Raw genomic sequence first — 27362 nt, forward strand, 5'->3', positions numbered from 1 at the left:
GTCCTTTCATTAACTCTCAAGATTTGGCACAACAAGAGCATTATATAAGATTAAATAATTCTTACATAAGTCTGAGTGAATGCCTTTCATGAAGTACTGGGTGCTTATCGTGGCTATAAGTAAAAATGAATCACTTCCTTTTTAAACTGGAGCTTTCAACCTTGTATTCTGTGTAGTTAATTGCCACAAACGAAAATAACCTTTTGAGCTCTATGAATTTTCACAGCTGCAGACTGGAGAAAAAAACCTCTCACCAATAAATAGAAACTTAAGAATTTCCAAAAGAAATTATTCCCCACTCTAATTGCCTCTTTTAGCACAAAGCCCAGCTCATTTATGCCAGAATGTTAAATGTTCCTAACACGTCTGTAGAGCCAAGAACCTGAGTATCATCTAAAGGACAGAATGAGAAAGAATAAAGGCAGGACAGTATGAATCCCACACTTCAGAACAGCATGGAGCACAGCCAACAGGTCAGGAAGTGTAGGTAATTAGCTTTTGCTAAAAGCTGCAGATTGAGTAGAATCAGGGCTCAGCAGCCCAGTAACAGAATTAGGGAGAACTCTGAACATGTCCCTATATATAGGGAATTACAGGAATGTACCTTGTGCATGCTTCTGAGCTATGGGAAAATGAATCCAAGGCCAGATTAGTATGTGGAATAGGAACCAGCAAATCAGAAACCTAGGAGGAAACTGGGAGAAATGCTTATTTCCACTGCCCTTAACAGAAATACTTGAGAACCAGTACTGGAAAAGATCAGAAATTGCAGAAACAGCACTGGGACTCTGTTGTAAAACCTGGGTTATGCTGGAGAAGAAATTCTTTGGCCTGTCATCCTTCTCCACCCTGGGAAAGTCATTTCCTTGTACAAGAGTGAGTTCCTTGCTTCTCTGAAAGACAAGAGCGGCCGTGAAGGATCTGGTGCTGGCTGTCATGTTAAGGAGGAAGTGGAAAAAAATGAGGAAAACAAACAAAGAGAAGTATTTGATAGTTATCAAATGAAGCAAACAATCTCACTGATGAATGGTAAAGAGTACCTAAAGCTAGAGAGAACAAGGTTAGTATATTCTGGCAGAACAATGTGGCAAGTCATTCTGTAGTACAGAAACTGAAATCACTTGTTGGCAAACACAGGAATGTCAAGTATTGAGTCTAGTCAGTATATTAAAAGACCAGTGGATGGCAGCATTTTTTACTACCAGAATACAGGGTTGTCATGCCTCATGTTTTGGTTGTAGCTCATCTGCTAACACATCACATGTCCCAAGAACAAATCCATGTTTGATTCTGGTAAGGCAGCACAAGCTGCAAAGATTTTTCCTTTTTATGTACAGATCATGTTTCTCCAAAACAGTGGTGACCCTATTGTAGCCGTCTCACACTGAGTCATCTGGAATATCAGGAGCATATTCACAAGGAGTCAGCTGCACACACTCTCTCTGAGTTTATAAAAATACGTTGGGGATTAAAACTCCAAAGGCTATGCCTGAAGAATCACTTCAGTGCATTACTTGTGATAGTTCAGTATGGTCGCAGTCCCAGGTTTATTGTTCCGCTATGAAGCTGATGATTTCTTCTCAAAAGCTGGGAATAAAGTCTGCAAATTATTGAGAAATTTTTGGAGATATAAAACTATATATGAAGACAAAAACTGTGTACCACTTCAGGTCATAGCATAACATCCATCCAACCCAAATCTGGTAAGCATGAAGTAATTACAGGGAACACTTATTTGCTAATTAGACTTCAAAAAAAACCCCCACATTATTCTTGATTACCATATTTATTGACTCTCAGTGGAAAATACCCAACAAGTCTTAATGCATTTGACTCATTACATACTGTCTATATTCCCTGTTCACATAAATTTCAACTGAGAAAGAAAAATATACATTTTAAAAGAACAGCTTCTAAATTAATTTCATAAACAAACTTCCAATAAACTTTTGAAAGTTGGAAGGAAAGCTTTTTCAAGACTTATAGCTCATGTTTGCTGAAGTGAAAACACTTGATGTAAAGCACACCTGACATCTGACTTCATACACCTCAGAGGTTTTCTATGTAGTCTTCACTAAAGTGTACTTACTAAATGTTTCACAGTATCAGAGCATGAGCTTCTCCACCAGCTTTCAAACCTGTGAATTAGGTACTCACTGTAAACAAGGCTTCTATAGAAGGACAGTTCAAATACAAATAAAAGAGGGCATTAGTAGCCAAGTTTCTTTGGGAGATAGACTGCATTTGGTTCTAACTTCTTTAAGAAAGAGCAGCAGACAAAAAGCATGGTAATCATTTCTACTATTTGAAGCTCTTTAGTTTTAAGAGCATTTGTAAAAACAGACCTGATTGTAACAAACTGAGATTTGCATAATTAACTTTGAAACAAAGCATTCTTAGTGATAAATGCACTAAGAGGTGAAATGTTAAGACAAGCTATTGTTTGTCAGCTTGTCAGATATGTGTGCTGAAGCTTCCCTTCGAATTACAAGATGTTTAGTACAGCATAACAGATATTTAAAAACTAATACAGATGCTGGAATGTTTCTTCAATTGTAGTGCACTTTGTCTGAGAAGATTACCATGACAAAATATGAAAAGGAAAGAGGACAGAAAGCAATGGTTTAGAGACGTTCTAATTTTTCACTTAGAAATTCTTCCACACTATCTGTATTCCACTTGAGGATGCTCAGTTCTTCTGCAATGTTCCCACTGTCGTCCAGCAGCTTTAGTACAGGGTCAGAACCACGCACATACTGGGGAGGAAAGAAAAGTCGGTTACCTCGGTTGGCAAATGCATTCTCCATACTAACACTGTCCCTGCTCTCAAGTGATTCACATCAGTTCAGACTTCTGACTTGCATTTAATGTCAGAGACAGCAAAGTGGAGGAACAAGTCAAATGAAGGGGGGTGGGGGTGAGTGTCAGAAACATCTCCTTGTTCTCCTTGGTGCACCACAGCAGTTCATGCACGTGCAGAGGGCAATGCCATCGGCCTGGCTTTGAAGGAGGGTATTTATTCCAACTATCTTAAGTTACCACAGCTAGATTTTTGGTGATGAATGATTTTTCTTATATGATCAACAGCCTTTTGACCATTTTAGAAATTCTGGGTCACTGTAACAGGTCAACATTCTATCAATTTTCAATGTAATCACATTCTTTCTTGCTGTGTTGTATCTGTGCTTTGCCGGTAACGTAATTCTTCAGTGCTTCTCAAACTCACTAAGTCCCAAAATAAGTAATGCAAATAAAAGCTTTTAACAGTATCAGAAAGCTCTGAGCACTTCAGTTTATGGAAAGATTTCCCCAGGAGTATTCCACTTTGCTCAGCTGAGCTAACCTAGCTGGTTTTACTTAATGAAGCCAGTGACACCTCTACTGAGTTTTCCAAAAGTCTTGTGAAATAAACAGATTCATTTGCACTTTTTTTCCCTTGTACTACTTGATATCAATTGTAGTCTACACTGCTTTGATATTCAATAAATCTACAAAGTTAAAAAAAAAAAAAGAAACAGACATACAGAAGGAGAGAAAGCTTTTGAAAGAAACTGGAGGACACGGAGACATGAATGCGTGAGACAGACAGAGGAAATCTGTTTTACACAGAATCTGCTGTTGAGAAGACAAATCACTTATTGCAGCCATGCATAGCTATGAAGTGATTCCAGATGGTGCCATTTGGTCAATAAGACGGGCGCACAAGATGTGAGAATCAAGATGTGCATCTTAGAAGTACACTTGAAGTTCACACAGGATTTTAAGAAAAAGGTGAAGTCTTAGATTAGATCTTGAAACCAAAGATTTGTTGCAGCTTAAGGCAGTGCAGCTTATGCAACTTTGCATATATGCAAGTCATAAGAAACACCATTCAGTATATGCAGTTCTATAAAGCTGGATGTCTGAAGTATATAGAGAAAAAACAGCACAACAGAACACAGCAAGGGAATTCTGAAAGGGAGAAGAAAAATCCAAGAATCACTGAGTGTATGGAAATGGCAGCTCCATAAGAAAACTAGGGGAGAACAAAACAGGAGAAAAAGAAACAATGACAGAATACTTGAGTAAATCCAAGATATCTATAAAGTAAGAACAGAATATAATCATTCCTCAGATTCTTTTCCCATCTGCTATAATAATAATTTTTCTTGGATTAATACCAACCAACAACAAAATAACCCAAAACTTCATCACCATCAGTTACTGAGCAGTAAACAAATCAATATTACTAGTAGGAACTTGCAATGATTCTCACTGGCAATGCAAATATATGTCCTCTACTAAAGGATTACTCGATGAGGAAATAGGGAACAATCCACAGGACTCTCCACCAAACCTAGTTCTTCTTAACATCACAAACAAGAAAGTTAGGCTACTACTTACCTTGATTTGCAGTCCCCTGAAGAGTTTTGGCTTATCACTCCTGACAAAAGCTACAGTTTGGAGAAAAGAAAGAAAATAAAATTCTTCTTTACTAGTACAAATTTATGTCAAATTAGTATTCCTCTAATTATTTTTTTTAAATTATGCTTTTAATGTTAAAATCTTAATACCTTCACAAAATTAATAATACTAGACTTATTCTGCCAAAAGCACACCTATTTCTGCCAGTAATCCAAGCAAGAATTCTATCTGCTTGGATTTCCCTTGAACACCGGTGTGACTGCGTAAGGCAGTTTATCAGCATGCACAACTGACAGCCTTCAGCAGACCGGCCCATATGCTGCTGCTACGCAAATGTGAGGAAAAGCGTTGGAGCGATCAAAATCTGGCTGAGGATCAGCTTTGTGAGGGAGGCTGAGTGTGACACCCATCTCATCAACACACTCCACACACGCTGCAGCTCTGCGGGGGACGGGGCACACAGGAAGCTGTGCGGAGAGGTGTTGTTCTGCTCAACAAGATGGTCAATCTTGTCTTGCAGAGATGAAAACCAGCACGAAAACAAAGCTAGAAAACAGGAAGAGAAGTATTTCCTCTTCTTTTGACACTCCTGAAGGCAGTCTGGATCAAGGCTCTATGGGACGCCAGGCAGCTACACCGCTCACCTGCAGCAGTGTCAGCAGGCATTAACAGCAGCACAGGCCCTGTGTCCCTACAGCACAACCCTCAACTCTGAACAGACAACACGAAGTATTACAGGACAAAGTGTGAGCATAATCCCCTCCTTCCAAGCACTTCACCTTTATGAATGTCTGAGTTCCAGAAATATTTAAAATTTATTTAGAAAATAAAGTCCTCAATTCTCCTTTTCACAGTCGGGCTGTGCTAAAAGCTGAATTTAGCATCTATATTGACATTAAGTGGATTCAGGATGCTCCTGTGGTACATCAGTAGCATTTCCCCAAGGATGGACCCTGTCAGTACAGACTGACTCCTACAAGAATGCCAGCTGCATGTTGAAGCTGCTTGTTCAAGGTTAGACAACAATGAATCTCTCACAAATTGCAGTGCATCCAGCTGGTGCATAGAGATGAGTGCAACCTCAGGACTAATGTTTCATACTCCCTGACAAAGTGTAGTGCTTTCCTCAGTAATTGCAGAGATATCCCCTGGCATCTTTATACCCATCTTTACATTACTGCAGACAGTTACCTTAACACTTTCTCAGCATGGTTATACAGAATGGCACTTATTTTCTTTCCCCTTTCACCAAGCTCCCAGTACAGATAAAAATCATATACACTCTTTGCTGCACCAACTACTACACAAAATAAACGAGGTAAAAAATATCAACGACCCATGGAGCCGCCAGATGTGCGAGGCCCCTGAAGAAAATGAGACTTGTCTTTATTCCTGCTACAGGACTAGCACTAATGTCATATTGTAAGCTGTGTATAACAGTTTCAAATAGCACAAAATAACCAGTACTTGCTCACATACTGCAGTTCAATTCTGATTTAAACTCAAAGACATGTTTTCAACTTCAGTGTTTCCCATGCCCTTGTGACATGTTGTCTTGGCTGTCATCAAAAGTAACATGCAAAAAAGCAGCAAAGACATTTCTTATTCTTTGTTAAGTCCACAGACTGTTGAAGTGTTTCTGGAGGAATTTTTCCACATTTTTCTTCAACTTCAATCTAAAGCTCAAATCAGTCTCTAGGGCTTTATATGAAAAGAAGGTTGTAAGAAGCAGTCAGTACAGTGGGTAACTAATTGCAAAACAGTAAGAGAGCATAGTAAAATGGATAAAGTTTCTGAAGCAAATCTGAACTCTGGAACTTGGCTGTAATAAAAAATTGCCTTTGGGAGGAACCTCAGGTTACAGCACTTTAAGCTTGTAACAGGTGTGAGGATTTGTTACTTGAGTGACGGATGAAAGCTTATTTGGACACAAGAGACTGTTCTCTGGCTGCAGTGTTGGACTGAACAAGCTCACATGAAGTGGGAACAGCATTAGGTGGAAGAAGAAAATATTCTATAGGCAGCACATTACATTCTGCCACATTAAAAGTAGCTATTACACACTTGTATCAATGTCAAATGTCTAAATCTCCTGAAAGCTGAAGCACTACAGAACATTTTTTCTGAAATTTTAGACAGCTGGAACAAGATTAGTTTCTGTTATGGCATATTTATTTCTAATGCTGATCATAGCAACTTTCTGCATCACTCACTTGAATTTGCAATGCAACAAAGAAAAACACTCAATGTACAAATAACTTAATTTGTATATTCTGAATTTTGGAAGCTAAAATGAGAAACTCAAATACTGACACTCATTAAAAACACAGATTATCCCATCAAGCACTTTTTTTTCCTTTCTGCAAAACCAGTCCTTGATTGAATTAGCAGCCTTTGAAATGATGGGGTTAGGAAGTCAGATGCAGCTACAGCACACATTTAGGGACATTTGACTGCTTATCATGGGATGTGGTGCATGTGCTCCCCCTTCACATTGCTCCAACAGTTTCCCCTCTATACCCCTATACATTGCTTCTTACAGTCCTGCATTTAAATGGTATTTGCACATCACCCCTACACCATTATTTAATAGTGTTTAATACTAAATCCTATCCAAGCTATCTCCCCATTTTCTTCTCTCTGTAACAGCTTTAGAAATTTTACATCACAGAGAAACAAACCTTTCTCTAACCTATCCGTGGGTGAGCAGGAGAGGCATTTTCCACCACGACTTGTGGAAGATGAACTCTGAGCTCAGTGCCATGACACCAGGTTCTGGTGAATTAAACACTGGAGCAGAAAGAGCTGTTCTCCAGACAGCTTTGCAAAATCACTTCACCTTATGCTCCGAGAAACCATGAGCAGCACCAAAGCACTTCTGTTGGAAGGCACTCCTGAGGGGTTCCTGAACAGCAGGCAGGATCGCCCCACAATCAACTACAACTACAAGGCCAGAGAAGGATCAAGTGTGTATGAGCATTTTAAAACCTGGCCCCTACTAAATGGTGCTTTTAAAGACCTAAAAGCAACCCTTACCTATGAACATGGAGAACTCACTACTATTGTTATAGTGTCCATTTGTTTCCATACAAAACACAGAGGTGTAATAAGAAAGTCTGTGAAAACTAGTTTGTTGGAATTAAATCCCAGAGCCTTAAGTGGAGACTGTAGGAATCTAAGAATCCCTGTGGCCAAAAGGGCAAGTCTGTGTGTATGCACACACACACCTGCACTGTTCTCTGAGGTGCAGCAGGACACAGCATAAGAGAACTTCCTGACCCAAAATGGACATGAAACATCTCCCCAAGCAGAACAAACAGTTATTCTGAGTTAACCTGAAAAAACAGAAAGCAAGTGGAATATTACTTCAGATAAGCTAAAGGGTAATCTGCTTGCTTGGCTGTGAATTATCAGACACAAGCTGTTTGAAAACAAGAAATTCTATTAGAGACACGAGTTTGTGCATAATGTTGCAAAATTTTACATTAAAAAAAGGCACAAAGGACTTGACCATACAGACTTGACCATTTTGTACCTGAAATGAACTTGAATTAAAAAACATTTTATTGAGGCATTGCCAATTATCAAGTGTTAAATCCATGAAAAAGAAAAGAAACCAAAAGGCAGAGTAAGAGAGGGACATTTTATGAAAATGGGAAATTCCACATTTAAAAATGCCACCAACAGCAGAGCATTGCTAAGACAATTGGCAATATTTGCTAGAAATATGAATATGTAAATCACTGGGCAAGACAAAAGCATTAATGCCTTTCCTCAGACATTTGTTTTGGGGACAATTTTATGCTCTGCAATTCTGAAGATGGTATGAGTCTGTTTCAAAAGTTACCACGAAAGCTGAGCAAAAAGTCTGAACTACAGCACACAACAAGCACTCATTTACATTTTAGTGACTATAGTTCTATACCTTTTGGGGATTTCAGTTTGAGATAAAAATTTAAATTTAAGAATTCATATGGCACATCAATAACTACTACTTGTAGTCTCTTAATCAAGTTACAATGCAGCTGTTCATGATTTTCTAAAAAGCACCACATGCTTTCAGAAATTAATCCAAGACAGAGTTCCAATCAGGTCTTAAGAAACTTCAAAAAATCCCGAAGACAAGGTATTTTGTCTAAGCAGCTGGTCTAGAGACATTTCTGAAACTGAAGGCAAGTATTGTTTTATTTTGTGTGTCATCTGTTTGCAAAAGATTATGATAAAGCAATGCATGTCTCCCACTACAATATCCATTATTTCTTAGCAAGAGTTTTAGTAATGCTTTTATCTGTCCAAGATTTAAGGTTAATAGAATTTTCTTTCTTTTGTCAGTATTTATGAATTACAGATTAAAATAACTAGGAAATGAGTGATCTTACCCTCATACAACACAATCCCATAAGAAATTACATTTTAGTAGCTAAAAGAATCCCCTTAACACTTGGAGAACTTGGGTGATATAACAGTGCTGATTGACTCTGAAGGCAGAGGATTTAATGTAGCTGCACAATGCATGAGTTCAAGGACCTTGTTTCTAGAACAGATTTGCTGGGAGCACATCCATTTCTTAACTCACAAGGAGAGGTGAAAATTATTTTATTGAAGAAAAAAAAGGAATGGAGAGAAATATGAAAGGAATGTTCAATGAAAAAACCCAGTCTAATACAGCTTTTTAAACAAACTGGAAAGAATGCAGGAGTCTAAACACTGTTCTCCTATCTCATGGTGAACAGAACACAGCTGCCACTGAAAAGTTAACTTAAAACAAATATGCTAGATTAATCACTGACCCAGCTAATTCATTATTTAATTCCAGAGCCTCAGTTTTATGGGTGTCAGCCAAAAACTGTCATTGTGTTACCTGGTATATTAAGATATTGCTTCATCTATGAATCTTGTCACTTAGGTTTTTAATATTCTACTTTGATGGAGTGCTTTTAAATGACAAATATTTAAGAACAGTTTTACACAGAACAATTTCAAAATCTATGTAATACATAGGAATTAATTTTAGAGTACAGTATTTATAATAAAGTAATTTATTTTTAAGGGAAACTTATCAGTAAGAATATTCCAGTACTGAGTTTAAAGGAGGCATACAGAAATGTGGTCTGTTATCAGACTTCTCACAAGAAACTGTATCTAAAAAACCTAACAGGCATCCTTGGCCACATTCACAAAAGTCAAATTTAGTAGTTTGGTGTGACACTACAAACAGTAACATCCAGTTCAAGACTCAGTTAATCCTGCTGAAGACCAGACTTTTCCATCCTCTTGCTGAGGACTAGATTTTTGTCATCACTTCTCACTCCTTTGCTTTCCTAGTATATACATATATATTTTATATGTAATGATTCTCACATTTCAGGCACACAGGTGTACTGAGCAACTGTTTATAGCTAAAGATTATATAACCAGTAATTTTAAAAGAAACGTTGATAGAGAAGGCCTGAGCAACCCACTGCTTCTTCCAACTGTGTAACTTTCACAACTTTCAACTGATTTCAATCCTTAACTATTTTAATATGTGAATCTCATATATAAAAAATCCAACCACAACAACAAAACAACACTATTAATCCTTCAGCCAAATAAAGCATAATCCAGATGTAGCCTGAGACACATCATGTGTGTGGGACTAGCCAAGTGACAAAACAATTTACATAGGTATTTAAAGGTCAAGACTTCACAGTTACACACAGGAGCAACAGACTGATCCATGTAATTCTAATATATACACAGTCCTGTAATTAACAATGCCATTTTGTGTATACTCTGGGGAGAAAAACCAAACACATCTAAACAAACTCTAACAAAACCCTCACAGAAGCTATGGAAAAGGATTCAGTTATTTGTGACAAGACATTGTCAGTGACAGTTCAATGAAGCCTACAAAGACAATGCTTCAAAAGCAGCAGCATGACCTTCAGGCAACCTAACTTCCGTAGCAAATGTCCAAGTGAAAAGCTAAAATAAAAACACTTCTTGAATGTAAATGTCTTAAGATGGAGACATTAAATACTGTTTCTGGTAGAAGATAAAATAAAGCAGAAAATCTGAGTATTCTGGGATTAATATTAGGGTGAAGACAAATACCAGCTGAGAGAATATATTCTACTGCTTTTAAAAATTTCTAAGTATGCTTCTAAGACATATCCCATCTTCCAACCTCTTCTAATACCCTAGCTGTAAATTTTGTTAAGATAAGTTTAGAATGAGTAGCTGTAGAAATTGGTGATGAAAACACAAATGAGAAATTTAAGTGCACTATTCAGTCCTTTTATAATTCTTACTGTACCAAATCAAAATAGAGATCCTTTTTAAAAAACAATTAAATGTATCCAGCCACTTTAAAAAGTAAGATGTATGATTAATGGAATGTAAATATTTGAGGAGATTTAGATAACCAAGAACTGAAAGGAAAAAAAATCTAGTCACAATTTTCAAGTTTTTCCTTTTGCACCATTCCAACTCTTTCGAAGTGTGCACAGAGCAGGAACCGAGGGCCATTCCCTCCAAGGACCTGCACATGAAAATAAATGAGGACACAATGCAAGCTGGAGTCAGGCTAAGAGGTTAACTTTTCCTTCAAACCTATGGCTCACATGAGCACTTAACTGTTAGAAATCCAGAACCATAAAGCAGCTGAGTGAATGGGCAAGAACAGTTGGGAATGTTTCTATGTTTGCTGAATTTGAATGGTCATGGAGATAATATGAACTCCTGCGCTAATGAAGTTAATCTCCTCAAGTAGGACAAGCCATTGAAAGAATTCTCATTTTGACATTTTATACAGTGGAAAAGAGGAAAGAGCTTTGCTCTGGCATTGTAGTCATTCAACTCAACTGTGAGGGCAGAGGTGGCACAAAAGGATATACTGTAGGACAATTTATGGAAATTGTAACCTGTTTTAAAACCCTTTTTTCCCAACACTGTTTGTCAGCCAGCCATCAAATGAGGAAGTATTAATTCTTCCCACAGTAGATGGAGACATGCTGTTTGTGTAATTTTAAATTCTAAAACTACATTAGTACTTATGTCCAAAGTACAGTATTAGGGAGGATGGTATTAGGGTCCTCAATACAGGAAAAACCCCAGAATAACAATAGTACTGCTACCACCTAAGCTCTTCCCTAATTTATAACAAAGTCCAGTTTGAAATTTCTCACAGATTCTTTTCCTGCAGCTTCCTCCCACCAGACACTGATGGTACTGATTTTCCTTTTACAGTACTGTATTCCACTCCTGTTAGTTGACTGTCATTATCCACTGATAAAACAATTACATGGCAGGATCTGTGAAAATAAAATCATTCCATAAGTCCACAATACAATTTCATCTATCAATTACTGGAGACCAGCTTATGAGCCTCAGGTCAATGCAACTTTACTGATATAATATAGAATTTATGACTACTTGTGATGTACTTAAAAGTACCTTTTGTCATTCAGCTGTGACAGTATTTCATATTTGAAGGAACACTATTGGTTTTACTTACCCTGGACTTGAGGGAACCTTCCCAATTTTCATCCGCATACTTCTAGGACAGCTCCTGCATAAAGCTGTAATAATAAACAGAAGCTCTTAATTACAAAAGTAATCTAAATTACTAGTTTATTTATAGTGTCTTATCTGTTGAACTATTTTTCTCTGAGGAGACAATATACTCCTCTGTTGATGCTAATTACAAGTAAGATCCTAGACAGAATCACAGCTCTAGACCTGCCTCTGATTATGCAACAACTGACGGTTACTCAAGATACATGATACTTTTCATTCATTATACTAAAAATGCAAAAACAAAAAAAAAGATCATTTGAGATATACTGTTGATGTAAGCAAAGTTTCATTTTAATAAAATGGAATTGGACATGTTAGAATGGGAATTATGGATTAGTAACAGGAAAACTATTTCTTCCTTCCCAAAGATACTAACAAAATCTCATTAAATGAAATTTTAGTTTCCACTCTAAACCTAACTTGGAAAGTGAAATACTTATAATAAAGATAAGGTAGTGACTTTAAATTTCCCATTTGGGCTATTGGTTGATTTTAGTTAATTATATTTACAGAAAGAGGACAGATCACATTAACAGGCCTTAGCTGTACAGGCTGGGCTAACTTGGATACTTGGACTTAGATGTCAATCACTTCTGTCAGCTAGGCATGATACTCAGATTCAGTCTTCTTAAAATATAAGTTAATTTCAATTTTATTTAGTATCTAAATTTAAAACACCTCCACCGAATTACCTTGCATGCTGTCATATTTTTAGACTATTTTGTGATTTTTTTTTGCAACATGCAAATGATCCTATAGTTTGCTGAATCTTAAATAAATTAACAACAGATTTTCCAGCTACTAAAATAGAATTTCATACTTCAGAGTTAGGCCTTCTGATATTACACACAGTATATATACTATATATGTAGTACTGTATATCAAATCACATCCTTCTAAGCCTTAAACCCTACTGTTTATAGATAAGCAGACAGAATGAGCCTAATTTAAACATTTTAAATTTAATTCATTACCTTCCATAGACAATTAAAACCTCTGCTTTCATGTTCTTTTAGACAGTGTTTTCATAATAAATGTGCAAGTCTGGATATAGAAAAATATAACTTTACTGAAATTACAGTAATTCATACTTCACTTAAAATATGAACCATGAACACAAGTATTTAAAACTAACCTTCATGGACTACTCTGAAAAAGCAAACCACACATGATATGACAGAAATCTCAAAGAAAATGTTATTAACATTCTGTCACCTATTGTATGGAGGCATTACAGACAGCCAGAAATATATGTTCATCTCTGAGTATTCAAATTGTGATTCAGGGCCAGCTCAGTATCTGCTTAAATGCTATGAATTAGAACATAAGAAATACTCTAATCATTTGCAGGGAAATTACAACTTCTCTCTTGGCGTGAACTAATCAATAATCATTACTTCCATGGGAAACTGAAAAGAGAATGTTACACTGCATTATCTGTTCAGAACAGCATCTCAGAAATTTGCTTAACTACAGATACATTTTCAAATAAACATTGTATTTAAGATAAAAACCTAAGACTTGACTGTTAAAACCCAGAAATACTATGAAACAATACTTAAGAGACCATATATACCAGACTTTTAAAAAGCTTTTTCACCACCCAAATCAAGGTTTTAATTAAAAAAGGCAGTGATAAACAGCTCAGATACTAGCTTGCACAATTAAAATTCCTCTGGAACTAAAACATGGAGTAATTACAAAGATGGAGGAAACATGGCACAGAGGTTCATAAACTTCATAAACTTAACTTGTCTCTTTGTAATTTAAAAAAAAACCTGAACAGTTCTATTGGCAATCCTAGATTTAGATATTCTTTTGCACACTCACTAATCTACTTTACATTTATACTGATTTCTCTGATACTGACAGTTACCTGGATTTTTCTATCAAGAAGTCAATATAAAGAAGTAGAAAAAGGAATAAACAACCTTCTATCTAATAATTAACTAATTTATGTAAGTCTATCATAAGTACACTCAAATTTAGGACAACAGTAAAATGAGCATTTTTGAATTCTCATTACTGCTAATTATTCTTAGTAATTTTCTTCCTTCCAAACAAGAATTTTTAAGGCTTAAGATCACTGTAGGAATCTAAAATATGTAAGACATTTTGTTAAGTCCTGGCTAATATCTGATAGAAATTTAACAAAGAAAACAGCTCAATCATTGATGTCTAAATTTTGCCATAATTGAAACCCAACTGTTCTGGTACAAAAAGGTTTAGATTCATGCTGGGACAAACAGCTGCTTTCTCAATGGCTAGACCAGAAAAAAAGAAGAATCAACTGGCTTCATTTATAACTCTAAACAAAGGTGTCTTTTGCAAAAAACCCAGGTTTATTTGCATCACTTAGCCCACCACAAAAGCCTAGTTGTTAATGTCTATCATCTCATTGTGTCCAGAGCAGATGTTCTCCAAATTTCCTTGTGAAGGCAGTCAGTGTGTTCAAGTACTAATAAGAATGACATGTATCATTCAGCATGGAGGCACACAAACATCTCGAGTCAGTTCATTACACAATGCTTAACTCATGAGTCAGTTCATTTTGAAGTAATGCTTCACTTGTTTTAGTGCTCATGAAAGTGAGTTTAGTACTAGAAGCAATGAAATAGACTTTCTAAACTATTACTGGTGTCTGTGTTAACATCCAAAACAAGTGCTGATTCATGTCTGCATCTATATAAAGAACAGAGCTCTTTTTACAACGTTCTAATAGCATGTTTTCTAAGGTTACTGTGACAATATCTGAACTTTTCCCTCACCTTTTCCAAATCACCAACTCGAGTTCAGTTTTATTCAAAGGTTTTTGGAAAGCATCTGAAACTCTAGTGGTAGTTCATACTGATGCAGTCAGGATGGCTTTTCACAAGTGAAAAGAGACAAACCACATTATTGGTCATGTCTGCTTTAATTATAGGGAGAGTGCTAATTATAGCAGAATAACACCTTTTTGCATAAGAATTGTCTAGTTAAAAATACGCATTTTAAAAATAAGTAACTTTATAAAGTAACATGAAAGAAAATATTTCACCTGCTATTAGGAAGAGAATTGAAGCAATTTCTGCAAGACACAATTCCAGCAGTGCTTTCTTTATACATTGATATGGTATTGTTATCACAGTTACTCATGGTGAAGACTCCAGGAGAAAAGTGACATTCCTGCTATGAAACCATTAATGTTTACAATCAAACAGGAATTCAGACCAAACTGAACTGCAAGAAGTGGTATTGAACAGAGATTGCTCCATGGTTGCAATAAAATTATGTTAGATCAAAGGTGACAAAAAAGTTTAATAAAACATAGCAAGTTATACCTAATTTTTACTTCTATGACACTTTTATTTTGCATGCTGCTTTCTTCTAACTTTTGATTGAGGTGACTCTGCCTGACACAGGTCACAAAGTGTCATTCAGGCTGGATTTGTACAGCTGTTTGTAACCAGCTGACAGTACCAGTTTATCTTAAAACATGAAATGAAACAGGCTGTAAAGGCAGAGCCACAAAAGTCAATAGCTACTTTATGGTACTTGGATTCTCTCTGATATGTGCATACTGTCCTCTCCAAATATCAAACAGTTTCAAAAACATAGTTGAGTTCTAAGAACAAGCAGAAAAGCAAACTTATGACTACAGCTAAACCTCTAGAATTTTCACTTGCCTCAGGTGCAAGATTATCTTCCACTAAATCTTTAGTAACAAACTCTTTCCAATGTAAACAGTATTTTTATGAAATTCACTGCAATTTTAATTTCATATTATAATCAGGTCTGCAGAAGACATCTCCTGATCTCCTACTGAATTCAAAAAATTTTAGAAAAAATACGGATGTTATTATTCCTAATGGCCAAAGTTCCTTGCTATATGCATAATGGTACTACCGAAAAACAGGGTAATGCAAGAATGCAAGTTAATTTTCACTGTGTTCCACCCACATACCCAGAAAGCAAAACAGGTTAATTAATATTTGTTCTTCTGAGAAATTTACAACCAAAATAGATTTTGTTGAAAGTTTCTTTTGCTTTTTTCCTAAACTCTTCTAACTAGCAGCTCATTTGTGACTTTTACTAGAAAATTAGTCTTCTAAACTAGAAAACTTTAAAATAATACACACTGAGCTACAAACTATAAAATATTTTCTATGGGAGAGAATGCACTTATATGGACAGCTCAAGGTTTTCAAAATCACTCTTGTCTTTCCTTTTCCTGGAGGCATAACATGAGTAAGAATCTTTGGTTTACCAGGGAGCAGTCAGAAAGCCTCACTGCCAGGAACATTATGAATTACTGCTCTGTAATAGAGAAAGCCAAGAAAGTCATTGCTACACACACACATCATTCTGAACTGATGTCATCAGTAAATTTAGCAACAAAGCAACTTCTACCACTGACAGCTCATTATCCTGTGAAGGGAGATACCTAACTCTAAATAAGAGTGTGGAAACAGAGTCTAACAATCAAAAATCCGTCATGTGAATCAGTGCTACTCCTGTGATTAGTGGATATGGATTACAGGCAAGTTACTCTGAACAAAGCTGAGCAGAATGTAAGCTGTCATTTATTTGTGGGGAAGGAAATTCTGACTGACTATAAAGGTGAAAAAAGCCACAATGATGGTGTTTAAGCGCTGAAATAATTTACTAAGGAAGACTGTATAATCTGTATTCTTGGAGATTCTCAGCACTTTGAGGTTTGCTTTGAGTAGGAGACTCAAAGGAGGCTTTTTATTCTGTACATACAAAATATAGTTGTGCATTACTATTACATTCTTCAGGGTACAGAAAATGTGTCACCCATCACTACTTCTGGTGTTAAATGATACCTTGCAGGATTCTATAAATATTTGTGCTGTTTAAATCCAATAATCATTGAAAAGTTCCAAACCACCTTCTCCTCCCGGTAGCCCATTTTTATTAACTTTGGTCACTGTAATGTTTGGTGTAAATTCATGTGAGCAAGAGATCTGGCACAAGGGTGAGAGAGAAAATGGAGAAGCTGAGTAAAAACCAGCTTTAGACTTCTGGAGCTGTCGCTTGGATTAGGTGGTGTGAATACCCAGTTTGAGTGGGGGTGGAGAGCAGAGTGGAATAGAGAAGGGTGGCAGAAAAAGGGCTCCTGTGTTCAGGCTCTCACCCAATTGGACCTAGTGAGAATTATGCAAGCGAAAGAGGACAGACAGGAAGTTAACAGGTCAAGCTTCAATTCTGGACTACACCATCTGATTCTATCTAGGCACCTACTTACCTCTAGAGGTAGAATCTCTGACCATATCTTTTATTCTCCAGTCTGTGCTTTTGTTAAAAAACCAAAGCATCTTAGGGTTGCAAAGAAAACAGTGAGAACAGATCTGATGAGATATTTATTTGACCTTGCGCATTTCATTAATTTTGAGACTTTTACTTTTTCAAGTTTCTTCAACAAATGTAGAGTCAAATGCCAGTACTTTATCTAGAAGAAGGTCAGCCTTAATTAGCTAAAACTATTCCACTGACCAGCACAGACACACATCAACGACTGAAACTCGTATTTAGCAAATTCACACTAAGAGTTTCCCTAACATTTTTTTTCCAATGATAAGATCAGATAGAGCTCTTCCATGGGTAAGGCTTACCCTATTACAGAGAGATAATGTATTTTATCTTAGTTTATCTGACAGAGACAAACACTTGGTGAATCTGAGCCAAACAAAAGGCAGTAAATTTCAGTCTTAGGCACTGACTAGTTAGCTGCACCTTCCTTATCTAGGACTACTTCTGTCAACATTAATTTTCACTGCCAATAACATCATGTACAGAGGGAAGGGAAAAAGTGTACGTGGTAAAGTTCTTGAGAAGGACATCCACTGCAGCACACTTTTACTACAAGGAATGGTTGTGAATAATATTTTGAAGCAACAGTACTGCTAAGAGACTTTCTCAATTTGAGAGAACAGTCCCCGAACTTCCCTATCAATATAGCCCAGAAAATCATTCCTGTATGAACTGTCTGGGACACTTAGTAAAAGCAGACTTTGACAGGAGATCACATGGCATATTAGCCTTAATTACAAAGTTCTGATTATTTACTTGAATGTCAAATAAAATATGTTGTCATTGAATCACACTATTTTTGAAGTCACACTTGCTAGAAAACCAATGAATTTGAACAATTTTTGAGTACCATGTTGGAAATAAGGAATACAGTTAGGTAAAAACACAATCTGATTTTTTACAAAGTATCCAAGAGATTTTACATGACACATCAAAAGACAGAAAAAGATATGGGTTTCAAGAAAGAACTAGAAGAAGTAAACTAAAATTTGAATTGATTTCTGTAAGCATTGATATGACTTTACAGAGTTTACATCTCTGAGATGCCAATGCATTCTAAGTACAGTAATTTCACGAATACAAGCCGCAGCAAGAAGACTAAAATTTTGGTGGAAACCCGGAAATGCGGCCAATATTCCGGTGCGGCTAATCTATGGACAAAAATGTGATATCTGACCTTACCTAGTATCATGCTGGTCCAGTCCCGAGCCAAAACAGTCTGAAATCCATGGTTTCCCGTTGTTCCGACGATGAACCAATCAGAGAACAGCTTATTGCCTGCCTGTGGATGGCGGCGTTACTGAGGGGCGGGGGGTGTTATCGGGGTGAGTTACCTCGGCAGTTCGATAAAAGTGTGTGATATTTCTCTGTACTTTTTAAAGTGTTTTCAGTCTTGTGCGGCTACGGGGCTGGCTGGGCTCGCAGGGAGAGGGCTGGGGGAGCCTCTCTCCCCGCAGGGAGAGGGGTAGAACGGCCACTCGGCTCGCAGGGAGAGGGCTGCAACGGCCGCTTCCCCCGTGGGCTGCGAGGGCTGCAACGGCCCCTTCCCCCGCGGGCTCGAGGGTTACAACGGCCGCTCCCCCCGCCCGGCTACGAGGGCTAAAACGGCCGCTCCCCCCGCCCGGCTACGAGGGCTAAAACGGCCGCTTCCCCCCGCGGGCTGCGAGTGCTAAAACGGCCGCTCCCCCCGCGGGCTGCGAGGGCTAAAACGGCCGCTCCCCCCGCCCGGCTGCGGGGGCTACAACGGCCGCTCCTGTGCCAGCACGGAGATGTGGCTCCGCTCGGAGCTCAGCTGCCTGCCTGCGTGGCTAAGTGGCTGTTTAAAGGCAACACGGATCCATTGGGAATGCTCACAAAATGACCACACTATTGTTCCTGTCTTTTTCGGCTTGTAAATAAAGGGTGTGTCTTTTTTCACTTGGAAACAATGTTTCCGAGGTCGGCAGTAAGCCAGTAAGCCCCGGCGATCCCGCGATTGTGTTACTAAATGACGACTTTGTGAAAGTTCGCTGCAAACTAAAGTGCGGCTAATATTCCGGGTGCGGCTTATCTATTAACAAAGGCAACAATGTTGCCAACACACCAGCAGTGCGGCTTATATTCCGTGCGGCTTGTATTCGTGAATTTACTGTAGTTCTCTGTTTTTAACCATTGAGTTGAACATCAGAAGTTCCAATGAGAGTGGAAGTATTCACGTTAAGAGCCTCTGGCTAAAAAAAAGACATTCAACAGCAATTTGAGTGTAGCGCTTTAATTAGTGTAATGAAAAGAAAAAAACCAAACCTGAAAAATGAATGTAAATTGGGTGACACAGGAGTAGCCTGAAGCATTAAAAGCACTTCAAGTTATCCTACTTCCAGCAATTATTGTGAGTTTTGTAAACTATCTTTTGTGTTTTAAAAAGTAAGTCTGAACAAGAACGTCACCTTATTCCTCCTTATAATTCATAAGAGCACATTTAAGAATTCTGCACATGTAAAAGAGTGGAGTTTTAAGAGAGCTTTTGATTTGTTCTGCTGGTTTTTTTTAATAGAAGAAGCACCTAGACGTTACATCTGGTGTAGTTTTCTCTAAGTCACCAAATACTAACATTACAATACGACAAATACTTGACAATAGAAATTTAAAATGCTAAAGTTCAACGCATATTAGTGAGCAAAATGTATTTTTCAAAGCTCCATTTAGATATATTAATAACTTTTATGGGTTGTAGCAAACCTGCACAGTGCAACTGTGAAATTTAATGTATTGCATATTTCATCATAGAGTTGATTTTTAAAATCAATTTGGATTTTGACATGCATATACTGTTGAGATAAATCTAAGATTATAATATACAATTAATGGAATATGCTTATAGCTATGTCTGAAATGATCACACAGCCTAAGTAAAGCTGCAGATGGAGTGCAGCTATTTTCAGCTACTGCAAAATATGGACAATCTCTCCTGCTACTACAATTTCACGCACAGTTAGCTTCACCTCCATTTCATCCTTCTATGTTTTACACACCAGCAGCACTCTGCATCTGACAGACTGAGGCTTAAAACTTGCAGCTGTCTAAAGCAATACTGTTTAAGCTGGCTTCTGAATTAGTGCGAGACTGCATAAAAAATCTCTAGAGGAGGAGAAAAAAACTAAATCATTTTTCATTTTACCCACAATCCAATTATGAAGTAATTAAAATATTTCACTGGACAGGTGTCAGCAGAAGTTCAGAGCAAGAATATCTCACAGCTATTTTCCACAATGTCAATTCACAAACTACTGGACCAATAACAAGAGCAGGATTAATAAATACACTTCTTTCATGGCTATGAAACAGTTCAAATCTGTAAACATCTCATTTGAGGTTGCATTGATACTATGCAGCATTAAATATTTTTAGGCCTGAGGGTATTTCACAGATCATTTGTGAAAAGCAGCAATTATGTAAAAATTCTCAGATAGATGTGCTATTACCTTTAATTTTAAATTCTCATTTAGAACTCAGGCCCAAGTCATTCAGTAAACTAACTCTTGCTTTCCCTATTTCTAGCATTTGCAACATAATTGCTAAGAGAATAAAATTAAAATCCTGAAGCATGTCCTGGAACTCCAGTAGCTGGGAAGTCTGTCTGTAGCACAGACACCCAGCGTGCTGTATCACTTCATGGGAAGCAATACCTGCTCAGGTAATGAGCCAGTTACGTCATGAACTGGGAACCTGGTTCAGGGAAGAACGATTCCTGTACTTGGAGCATGCTCAAGCATGGAGTCACAGCTTTAGCAAAACCCAAAGCACCACTGTTCTGGAGCTCAGCAACCTGCCAGGCTGCCAAACATCTTACACTGAGATGCAGATTTTCAAAGTAAGATGAAAAATTCTACAAGGAAAAGGGTAGGAAAAAAATCCTTTAAGAACTTTCAACATTCAGTCACTCTTTACTATCAAATTCGCATTAGAAAGAAGATTTCTGTGGTAACAGGGAAAAAAATCAGGGAAAGGAAAAACTATAGCAAAAGGAATCATTCAGTTTTCATAGTCTGCATGTTCTAGCATGAAGATTCTTGTTTAGCAAGAAGCTACTAAAATTATATTGTTAATTTTTATGTAATGGTAAAATCTCAAGCTCAATTACAGACATCTGTTACAACCAACACTATGTTAAAACACAAGTCAGTTCAAAATGTGGTGATTCTGAATACAATCTGTTAAGATAATATGAAGCATCCAAACACTAATTTTCCACTGGCTAGTCCTCAAGAGAAGTTACTAAGTATGAGTCAAAAAAAATGTAAGACCTCCAAACAATCACCAAATCTGAAATACACGTTTCTAAGCAGTAGTAAAGTACAAAAAATTTCTACAGTCTGAAACAGCATTCCTAAGAAAATTAGAAATGATGCTATAATAAACCATATAATTGTAGTGTTAGAACAATTCAGTAATTCAATTCATGCACACAGTATTGGAAAGCCTGCATTCAAACTCAGATATAAAAAATGTATGAAAATATGATCATAATCACTCCTACACTTCAAGCTGATGCTTACCATATTAGCTCCAAATCTCAAATATCACTTGTATTACATTTTCTCAGAAATGTCACAGAAATAAGAAAAGATAAAGTAATAATCAAAATCTACATTGTTCATATTTACTACAAAGCCCAAGCAGAACATGAAACTGGGTAAAACACAAATAGACTAAAAGATAACTTACACAATTTCTTGCTTCCTGTGAATATATAAGGAAATCTGATACACTGTGAAGGAATTTGCCAAATATCCTTGAGACCCTGTCCAGCTCTGTGCTATTTATTTTACTTCATTGATCATGACTAAAATAAAATAAGTTCTCAGATTAATAATATTTATAGTGTGAAGTCCTGACCAGAAAATGGCATTTTCTTATCCTTACACAGAAAGTGTAATTATCCACACAATGAAATCCAGGTCGGATTCAGGAAATTCAGAAGACTATCTATTAATTTAATTCCTGTTATTTGATCCAACTTTTATTGATGCAATGTTTACAGTACAAACTAACTTACATCCTTCAGTATGTTATAAATTGTTAAGACATTTTTTGCAGAAGTTACATTGACAGAAATGCAACATGGCTCCTCTAGCTTATTTTCCCATCAAATGGCAACAGAAATTGTCCTGCTCCGTAAGTTCCTGTGCTATGTGTTATGCACTGAGGCAAAACTCTAAAAATATTGCCGGAGCAAATTAAAGCATCCTCTCTTTACATGAAGACAGGAAGCCTTGCTGCTGCTGCCAGCACAACTGTTACTGAGCATGCTGGAGATCCTCTGTATTCTACCACCCCCTGTTAGTACATTTTGTCAGACTTTATTCTGAAACTTCAGCTTTTGTGTATGCCTATGTATAGATACGTACATATTTATATATATATTTATATATATACATATATGTATATGTGTGTATACCCATGTAAAAGAACTGGATCTTTCCCCAGAGACAAACTTTCCTTTATAAGGTTCATATATCTAGCAAAGAAAAAGCCTTACATATCAAGCTCCACAAGAATTCTATTGAAATATTACTTTGTTAATGCAGAAAATTTACAAATTAAAGTCTGTAAATATTAGGAAACTACTAATTCAGCTATGAATTCTCTGCCAATCTCAAACATATGCTTCTTGATACTTAATATATTGTACCTAACACTGTAATCAGTGGTTTTATTAAAAATTAAAGGCAGGGTTTCTTTTTTAAATGTTAGGCTGAATTAATTGACAGGACAAACCTGCTAGATTTCCTCAGTAATTTCATTAGGTCAGTTATTTCACTATCTCCTAGCCATTAAAAAATAATTTCAGCACCTCTCATCCTTGAAACCTCTACTTTCTTGATGATTGATTTGTCTTCACTATATGCTAGAACACTCTTAAATTACCACATGTCAGAAAACATGTATTCTTTTCAAGAACTCTAAAAATTCTTCATTGGCAACACACCTCAAGGAACACAGATATCTATTTACTACAGATAAAGGAAAGGTTTTGCCTTAAACTGATCGAAGCACAGCATGAGCTCTGAGAGAGATCATTCCCAAAACACCCAGCTGTTCTCACTGCTGCAGGATGGAATTGAGCAGTCCTGCTTTCTGTCAGGTTTGTGCCACTCCAGGAACTGACCTGGAGGCTACACCAGCCTTTTGTTGCCCAGGACTGAACTAAGCTATCCTGGCCATTATGCTCTGGGTTAGTGACCAAGCAGGAGCTGTCACCAGGCACCGCTCTCCTTATCCCCTTCTGCCCTCTTCCAATCCCAGGTACCTTCCTTTTAAAAGAAGCTGGATGTAGTCCCCAAATATGGCCACGTCACACCAGAGAAGGGCTGCCAAAGAACCAAAGATTCCCCTGTTGGTACAGGGACATATTTTACAGCAGTTTGGCAAGTCTGCAGATCTAGACCCTGTAGATGTATATTGGGCTATGAATAAATGCTGCATTTTCCTCTTGAAATGATAATCCAGATTCTCATGTATTTTTCAAATTAAAAGTTTCATAAACATGACATGTTAAATTATTCCACATGGGATTTGGTCCAAAACTCACCTTTCTAGTCTCCAGCTGAGCTTCTTCTTGGCAGCACTCCCTGCAGAACGGATCCAACTGATTCAGATTGAACTGCCCAAGAAGGTTGCAAGAACTGCACAGCAAGTTACTGGAGAAGCCCAGCTCTCTGCAAGCTTCTGATGACAACTGTGCTCCATAAACACTCACCTGAAAGTCAGTACAATGTTACACTTAGTATTAATTTATCTTTTTTAAAGATGACTTTAAATGCTTTAATGATTACAAAGAACCCGTTAGTCTCATGTGACTGTTTTACAGTAACGCCTAAATGGTCAGCCCAAGGGCTCAAAACATCACCCTATCGAGAAGGGTCTTAAACTAACAGCGGATTTCAGACGCTCCTAATATGTACATTGCAAGGTATCAGACATGCCAAAATTAATTTATATACACTTCTGATAGCTCCACTGCTTTCCTATTGCTAACTTCAAGTTAAGAAGAAAACCCAAAGGTAATGAATCAGCTGAAATGCACATGGTTACAGCTTTCCAAAGGCTCATCTTCAAAAAGAATTTCAGTAAGTTTCAGATCACTGAAAACACTCCTGGAAAGTAATGTAACAGCTAAGCTCAGGAAAGACACAACCAGGAAGTGATAAAATTAACCAAACTGCTCAACAAGACATACAGGTAGGATTTTAATTTCATGTTTGCATTAATGTTACAGGAAAATTGCATATACTGTTAAGTGGAAGTGCAGATAAAAACCTGCAATTCTGATTTATCAGCAATACTTTACAACAGGCCATTCAATTACATGGCTTCTATGTAAAAGACCTGTTCTTTTTATGGGCAGCAAAAATAACACAACCAACCACAACACTTAAATGATATTTGGGTTTCGTTCTCATAGAATCACTAAGGTTGGAAAAGACCACCATTGAGTCCAATCATTAACCCAGCACCCCAGTGTCACTTTGTTTCCAGCAGCCTCTCTCCTCACACCTCTGCCCAGCAGGTCCCTAAACAATCCACAAACTAAAACCAATACTCTGCTGAGGCTTGTGTGTGTGTGAGAAAGAACCAACCAAAACACTAAGTGTGTATGAAAGCAAGTAAAGGCTTGATGCCTGAAGGGGCTACCTAGAACAGAGGCTAGACAATGTTAAAGGAATAAAGTAGGTATTTGTTAAAAGACCTTCAAAGGATACACCCTGGGCAGTACAAGAGCCTGGCCTGTGGCTCCACCCAAGATGGATGATGGGTCACACTTTTTCACCCTTTCATAAGTTTTGGTCCATTTACCCATTGGGGTTAATTGTCCAATTACAGCCCCAGGTTATGACGTTCCGTCCTCACAGATTCTTCTCCTCAATTCACTGTTGTTTATACTTTTGGGGCCTCAAGCTGTAACTATATCCTTGGTTCTCAGGCCAGAAAAGGATTATTTTGTCTAATTAAACTGTGAAGAGAACTTGCTAACACTTCATATGAAGTTCAGAGATATATACTAATTCAGCACAGACTCTGGACAATAATGAAAGCTAGAACTCAAGGCATCAGGCTCCATTACATGATAATTGTTCACTTCAGTGGTTTTCATTACATAGCAAGCTCAAACTACAGAGAGGTAAAGGAAAAATAAATAGAAAAAAGTCTCTCTGTCCCTAATATTTTTACTCAATTTTAAGTATCTTAACTATCCTATTTTTCTGAAACGATAAATGTACTAATTATAATAAATGTTTCTGATTGGGACTAGAAAAATCCCCTCACACTTCAGAATGTAAATTCCCATCAGAGCAAGATAATTTCAGACAGTAAGTGATGCGCCTCACTTCAGTAGCATTTTCTCCTTAAAAGCTTTGGCTCCAAATACACGTTACAGTGTTGCTTTTTTTTCAAACCAAATACTTTACTATTATTAAAAAAAAGGCAGCACCAATACGAACTGTTTTAGGAAGAAGGCAGAAGCAGAGATCAGCCTCTGACATGGAAAGCAAAAGAAGCGGTCACGGCCGCAGGAGGAGGCACCCGCGCCTCCCACACCAGGACACGCCTCACGCCGCCTCCCCCGCCCTCACACCCGCTCGTCTCCCTGGAACTTCAGCCGCACTGAGTCCCGAGAGCGAAACGCGGCGGATCCGGCGCTCACCGCCTGCAGCCCCAGGAGCCAGCAGAACCAGCACCGCCCCAGCGCCCCCAGCTCGGCCGCCGCCGCCATCTTGGTGCGGAAGCGCCCCTGCCAGCGCCGCCGGGGGCCGCGGAAGGACCTCACCGTCGGGGGTGTCCGACACACCGCCTGATGCGGAGAGCACAGACTTGCTCCCAGCTCCCGGCACCACAATCGGAGACTGCTAGCCCAGAACGTCTTATAGAATTCTACAGCAAAGAAATTTCAGTCTGTGAAGAGCAGTGCTTGGCAGCGACGCTGTAGGAACTCCCGCTGGTCGGGCATTGCGGAAACAATCCCGAGTAAAACCCTTTCCCCTGTCTCGGAAACGGCTGCCAAGCGGCACATCAGCCCCAGCCCGGTGACTGACAGCCGGTCCATCCAATAGTACTGCGCTTTTCCCGCGGGCAGCGTGCCTGTGCCCAACGAGGTTGGGCGGATGGGCGGGACTTCAAGCAGCGCCTTCCAAGCAGGAAGGGACGCCTGTAGGCGGGACATGGCCCCGCTCCGGCGGCTCAGAGCAGCGGGGGAGGCGGAGCGATTTTCTCTCCGGGCCAATCGGACTGTGCGATGGGCGGGGCCGCGGCAGCACCGCCCAATGGCGGAGGCGGGGGCGGGGCCCGCCGCGGGGCCCGGCGGTGGCGGCGGCGGCGGCTGCGGCGGGGGCGGGGACGGGCGCGCGGCCGGGCGTTCGGTTGCCGAGCAGCGCGCGCAGGGCGGGCGGGGCGCGGCGGGGGCCGGGCCGGGCCGGGCCGGGCCGCGCGGGCGGGGCGGGCGCGCTGCGGGCCGTGCGCGCGGCGATGTGAGAGCGGCGGCGCCGGGCCCTGTCCGCGCCCCCGGCCGCGCTCCCTCCGTCCCTGTCGCCCGCGCCGTCCCCGCGGCTCCCGCCGGTCCCCGCGGGCCGGGCCCCGCGTTATGTCGTGATCTCGGGCGGGCGGCGCTGCTGCTGCTGCTCATGGGGCTGCTCAGGATTATGCTGCCGCCCAAGTTGCAGCTGCTGGCGGTGCTGGTCTTCGGGGTGGCCGTGCTGTTCCTGGAGAACCAGATCCAGAAGCTGGAGGAGTCCCGCGGCAAGCTGGGTGAGCGGCGGCGGGCGCGGCCGGGCGAGGCGCGGGGGGCGGCAGCGCCGGGGCTGAGGGCACGGCCGGGCTGGGGCAGCGCCGGGACCTGATCGCTGCGGGCCGCTCTGCAGGAGGGACTGTCCGCGGCAGCCTTGGCCTCTGAGTTCGTTTGTTTGTTCTGCGAGATTAGGAGACCTGTGAGAGGTCAGAGCGGGGAACTCTAACGTGTCTGTGGTGTCTGGACGGGTTCTGTCGGACGAGCCGCGGTGCTCGGGCCGCGGGCAGCGGCCGGCCTGCCGGGGCTCCTCCGGCACCTGGCG

At 39.3% G+C, this 27362-nt stretch overlaps 2 protein-coding genes across 2 annotated transcripts in view; one reads left to right on the top strand and one right to left on the bottom strand.

The window, feature by feature from the left end:
• Positions 1–1767: 1767 nt before the first annotated feature.
• SELENOF (selenoprotein F) lies at positions 1768–26285 on the bottom strand. The gene is made up of 5 exons (XM_033067616.2): positions 25964–26285; positions 23849–24016; positions 11903–11966; positions 4384–4433; positions 1768–2756 (listed from the first exon to the last, which is right to left on the bottom strand). The coding sequence occupies exons 1-5, from the start codon at positions 26030–26032 to the stop codon at positions 2625–2627; spliced, it is 483 nt and encodes a 160-aa protein (XP_032923507.1). The 5' UTR covers positions 26033–26285; the 3' UTR covers positions 1768–2624.
• Positions 26286–26755: 470 nt separating this feature from the next.
• The window catches only part of HS2ST1 (heparan sulfate 2-O-sulfotransferase 1), an 80634-nt gene continuing 80027 nt past the window's right edge, over positions 26756–27362 (top strand). Inside the window, exon 1 of the mRNA XM_033067453.1 lies at positions 26756–27060. Within this exon, the coding sequence (XP_032923344.1) occupies positions 26937–27060 (124 nt within the window). The 5' untranslated portion in view covers positions 26756–26936. The remainder of the gene's footprint in view (positions 27061–27362) is intronic.

This window comes from Catharus ustulatus, chromosome 9, assembly GCF_009819885.2.
Source record: "Catharus ustulatus isolate bCatUst1 chromosome 9, bCatUst1.pri.v2, whole genome shotgun sequence".
In the NCBI taxonomy this organism is placed as follows: Eukaryota; Metazoa; Chordata; class Aves; order Passeriformes; family Turdidae; genus Catharus; species Catharus ustulatus.